Source organism: Argopecten irradians, chromosome 1 (assembly GCF_041381155.1).
Source record: "Argopecten irradians isolate NY chromosome 1, Ai_NY, whole genome shotgun sequence".
Classification (NCBI taxonomy): domain Eukaryota; kingdom Metazoa; phylum Mollusca; class Bivalvia; order Pectinida; family Pectinidae; genus Argopecten; species Argopecten irradians.
Window position 1 is genome coordinate 44,251,144 of NC_091134.1, and position 4,987 is coordinate 44,256,130.

Consider the following 4,987-nt stretch of genomic DNA (forward strand, 5'->3'; position numbering starts at 1 on the left):
ACCATGCCATTTGTTGTGCAATAAAAAGTATGACATCATGCTATGAAATAGGCACTCATATAAACCTGTTTTTATTCTATTCAGCAGCTCAAAAAAGTTCTGTCAACATTCCCGCGTTCAATCCTCCATGTTGATTCTCGCACTCTCAGTCACGTGACCCAAAATGTGTGTGAAATAAATTTAGATTTAAACCAAGAAATGGATAAATTGACTTGTGCTAAATTCGAATTAAATCTCATTTCTTCTCAATGTCGCTGTTTACAATGTTTTCATACATTTGTGAAAAAGAAATCATTGGAAAATTCCGATGCGAAATAACGAGATAACGCGAGATTTCAGTTGTAGCCATCGTAAACAGTAATGGCCGCCTGTTGAAAAGATGGTGTCTGTGAAGTAACATAGTTCAAACTGTGAATATACATATATTTATAATTTCTTGAATATCCTAACATGTGATAAGTTCTTTTGAACATTTAATTAATGTATATTACATTGTATATTGTATCCATATGTGTTTTGAAGACTTAACAATTGCAATGTCCAAAACGGAACAAGTTTCAACACAAACTAGCCTAAAAGACAGTGTGTCAGTTAACATGTATGATGGCCAATAGGCTACCGACACGACGTAATGATCAAAAGTGTCTCATAGTGCTATACCTCTAACATTGTTGGAGTAATATCTTTGTGTGAGTACGCTACATACATTGATTAAACTTTACTTCTACAAAACTAAGCTAGGATTATCCTAATGGTTTTGATCTTGATGTAATACTGCATTGCGATATAACCTCCTATGCATAATTGCATGATATAGCAAGATCGCAAGTCAAATCCAGAGTTTATTTCATAATCGCATTAATTTGCTAAGGTTGTATTATCTGAACATGTTATCGTGCTAGTTTGACTTACTTAGTTCATAACTTACGCTATAGGTTCCTACAGTATAACTTAATAAGACTTATATCAATGCTCTATTTATCTTTTACAGATTTGCACATTAATTTTCCCAGCACAATGGATCCTACGTAGTGACAAATTTTGTTTTCAACCGGAGAGATAAGACACCAACCGCCATCATGTTGGTTGAGCGATACCGCCCCATCCTATACCTCCAGTACTTCCTTCTGCTCATCGACCTGTTTATGAACTCATTCATTGAGTTACTAAGATTTGAAAATGTCATCCTACTTGTTATGTTTGTGTAAGTGGTTATAATTAGGGTGTTGGATGTGTTTGTTCTAGCTAGGAGAGAAGGCGTTTTTAAAAAAAATAACAAATTGGGACTGAGTTCCAAAGAAATGCTGTATCAAAAACTAAACTAAAGATTGTGGCTAGATGAAATGAACTATAATCATGTTTAAGTTCAACATTACTTTTGACTTTTTATATCGAGAGTATCTATCCAATACTGACCTCGCCCTGATATTGGTACAGTACCATAGTTTTCTTTAACTCATTGCAAGAGATACTTAATGTAATGTTCAGAGATTTTTTTTTAATTTTGCATTTATTGATACATAATTAAGAATTGCCATAACAAGCATCTTTATATCTTTCTGTTGCAGGGTACAGGATGTATGTATCATCTTCGCTGTGATTGTAGTATTCCTCCTCTTCTTCAACACATACATTTTCCAAGCTGGTTTGGTGAACATTCTTATCAACAAATTTAAGATGGTGATTGGTGTTACATTTGTCTACTTTGGTCTCAATGTAGGCCTACATGTCTGGGAGATGGTGAGTTAAAAATACCAGGGATTTATGATTTTGTTTGGATATTATAATACTCATTCAAAATTAATTACCATAAATGAATAATTTTAGGACGAAAGTCACAATCACAGTCAATTGTAGGTTACTTTTTTAAAATATTATTTAAATGCTTCCAAGAGCAAATTAATTCAGTCACTCTACTAGACATTTATTGAAAATAAGCCTTTTAAGGTAAATCAAGATATTCACAATTATCTGTGGCACTGTGTACTGTGTACACATGGTAGATATGGTATCATTATGTAAGTTGATTCTACTAACAGTGCTCATTTATTTGCAGACCTTGAGATGGGAGAACCCTAATGTTTATATCTGGGATACCCCAGGCTTTCTTCCCATATTTGTGATACAGAGGGCAAGTATGTACAACCTTCTTCCTTTCACACTACCTAATACAAAACTGGATTTTGTTGACTGATTTCGGTTGATATGTCATGATCTTTGCATAGCCCACTGTCACTCTTTGAGTGACACATTATTGTTCTTTGCATGGCAGGGTCATCATAGTGACAGTGCAACATCAGTCTGTGACGTTAATTTTTTCTGCTGCTAGTCATTTGGACTTGTAAACTCAGGACAGATATAATTGCCGTCTGGATGCTTTTGTGAACACAAATTCTCACAAAATGATGCATCCGGACTGAAATAATCACATAAAGAATGCACTCAAAATGTGTTGAAAAATGCAAATGACCATAGCTCTTGCAAATGTAGCAGTTAATGATATTAATTGAATAGGGAGCCACTAGTCAAATCGGACTAGTTCATTACAATTGGCAATAGTCCAGCCGTAAAATTACACGTCATGGGCATTGGACAAGTGCTTAAAATTGCAGACTGCAACATGCCTAAATCAGCCACTATACTGGATCAATGTAAAAGTTTTAAGTCACCGCTATGAATTTGGGGTCAGCTATGGCAGTATTAGGGTCCTGCATTGTTCTTACATAATAGATGTGGGGTCAGCTATGGCAGTATTAGGGTCTTGCATTGTTCTTACATAATAGATGCAGGAGACCTATAGTAGTAAAAAAGTCAAAATTCAAAAATTGTCCGATTTCATAGAAAATTGGTATACTTGCAATTGGGTTTTGATTGATCTGGAATGAGCCATTACACTGCAGTGCTAAGGGTAAACATTCTGACAAATGCCAGTTATTTAGTTTGGTTACAAAAGAAAGACAATTTTAATGTGGATAATTGTTATATTTTCCAGGTGCTGTATTGTATTACTACTTTTACAAGAGGACAGCATTGAAGTTAGGAGATCCGAGGTTTTATCAGGACTCTGCATGGATTAGGAAAGAGTTTGAAAAACGGAGATAGTCAGACTTTGTTGTGACAGACATTTTTACAGTGCTGCCAGTGATTGTGTGAAAGAGCAGTGTGTTTGTGGTAGATTATGCCAGGTGTGTGTAGAGTTACTTCCCTTGTGGTGGCTAAAATATGCATCATGATGCTATATTTGATTCTTTAATAGATTCTTTAATAGTGCCTGGAACATTCACCTCATGTATTTGCTTGGAAGATAGAAAGAAGTCTTTCATCATCTGATGTCATTAACTATTCAACATTTGGAAAACAAATTACATTTAAACAAAGTGGTTTTACAAAAGGATAACTATTGAAAATGACATAACACAGCCAAATGTCTTAGCTCATGTGAAGTTGAAAAAAATACAATGAGTTTAAAATATTGTTAAACTCATTGTTTAATGTTTCTGAAAATAAGTAATATAAATCAAATTAATCTTGTTAGATTCTCTGGTTTCACTCAAGGAGGGTTATTGTAATTAGTTACCAGTAATGGGAGGACCCAGTGAATCTCGTATTGTTTGGCAGTCAACTTCATATGTATGTACAAGGAGTTAAATGATGCATCAGTAATGTGCCACCCATTTGTTATCTCCCCTTACATTACCAAGCTACACTGCCATGAAATCGCACATAGTTTGAATGTTGACATGCTGTGCTATAGAAAGTTTTTTAGCCATACAAAATAACACAGGGGTTAGATATCAGTGACTCACCTAAATGTATGAATACTCTATAGTTTAAGAATGAATGTTGAGTGTTAAGGAGTAATGTAGCACTTCTATGATGGATTTTCTATTTCAAGCTATAATTTTCCCATGATCATGAGCCTTTTAACAAGATTCTGAGTATGAAATTAAAACATTTTTGTAGCAAAATAAATTAGATGGATAATTTTTGATAAGTTTCCATTCAATGCTGTGTTGTAAAACTGAAAATTACATAAATGGCTCTTGAATTCAGCATTTTTCTGATAAAAAATCCTACCAAAATATTTTGACTGAAAAAATCAAAAAAACTTTTGTGTAATTTGTTTATTTTGTTACATTATGGAAATGCCTTACATTGCCAAAATAACAAAGAAAACAATGTTGAAATTCTTGAATCAAAAGTATGTGGATGACCTATATTCAACCTTTGACCTACTTATTACAGGTCAAATCTGCACATAGGAGTTGCTGAAATATTTGCATCCTTTGAAAACTATTGATAATAATGCTAAAATTAGACTTGTAATCTCAGGAAATTCTCTAATGTAGAAACAATTAATCTGTGTTTTTGATTTAAAAAAAAAAAAAAATAGAAGTGTAAACAAATCTAGAAATTTGAGAAAAATCATCTAACCTACTACTAGTCTTTAATTATTATTCATATAAACCTTTTGGTTTATCAAGTAACTGATGTACCCTTGTAACTTCATAATAAACTGCTATGTGTAGATATAAGAATTTGAAGTTCAAATGTGTTCAGGGGTTGCTAAGCTTAGGTCATTGATGTTAGGTTCATCAGTGTTAGATACGGTTTATAAACAATGAAGCTTTTATTAGATCTACAGATTTAGGTTGTGAAAGCGTAACAGTTTGTTAGGTTGAAATGTCCGTCCATGCATCCATCTCATTTATAGTTAGTTAACAGAATGAATATTTGTAAAGTTTTGTATCCTTGTGTAGACTTATTATATAAATTATATATTGATTGTAAATATTTTTATATACGCATATGAACATGACAATAAATGCATTTTTAGAAAATTTTGATATGTAGTTTGTCATTGTGTGCATTTAAGAAATACTTGACATAATTTTAAATCAAATTTTAAGCTTTGTATTTTTCTCTGTGTGGTGGATCACATACTGTAAGTTTCATAATAAGAAAAAAAAAACACTATACACAAATG

General features: G+C 32.9%; 2 protein-coding genes across 8 annotated transcripts in view; one reads left to right on the forward strand and one right to left on the reverse strand.

The window, feature by feature from the left end:
- The window catches only part of LOC138329324 (gamma-tubulin complex component 2-like), a 35,690-nt gene extending 35,518 nt beyond the window's left edge, over positions 1–172 (reverse strand). For 4 of the 6 annotated variants that reach the window (XM_069276278.1, XM_069276269.1, XM_069276260.1 and 1 more), the window contains exon 1: positions 66–172. The gene's annotated coding sequence lies outside the window, so the exon portion shown is untranslated. Of the gene's footprint in view, positions 1–2 lie in introns of all 6 variants that reach the window. The other 2 variants (XM_069276243.1, XM_069276252.1) reach the window with 2 other exon arrangements.
- A 138-nt stretch (positions 173–310) lies between these two features.
- LOC138329373 (transmembrane protein 138-like) lies at positions 311–4,844 on the forward strand. Of its 2 annotated transcripts, none has more exons than XM_069276318.1 (5): positions 311–410; positions 992–1,204; positions 1,569–1,740; positions 2,057–2,135; positions 2,993–4,844. In XM_069276318.1, exons 2-5 carry the CDS (start codon positions 1,080–1,082, stop codon positions 3,100–3,102), a joined length of 486 nt encoding a protein of 161 aa, XP_069132419.1. In that variant the 5' UTR covers positions 311–410; positions 992–1,079; the 3' UTR covers positions 3,103–4,844. The 2 variants fall into 2 exon arrangements, with proteins under 2 accessions (XP_069132419.1, XP_069132428.1); XM_069276327.1 differs by having other exon boundaries at positions 355–384.
- Positions 4,845–4,987: the final 143 nt, after the last annotated feature.

What these genes read in the sequence shown, in the direction of transcription:
- LOC138329373 (XM_069276318.1), top strand. Translation starts at nt 1,080, where the DNA reads ATGTTGGTTGAGCGATACCGCCCCATCCTATACCTCCAGTACTTCCTT. An exon ending in ATCCTACTTGTTATGTTTGT is followed by an intron (nt 1,205 to 1,568) that starts GTAAGTGGTTAT and finishes TTTCTGTTGCAG; the next exon opens with GGTACAGGATGTATGTATCA. An exon ending in GCCTACATGTCTGGGAGATG is followed by an intron (nt 1,741 to 2,056) that starts GTGAGTTAAAAA and finishes ATTTATTTGCAG; the next exon opens with ACCTTGAGATGGGAGAACCC.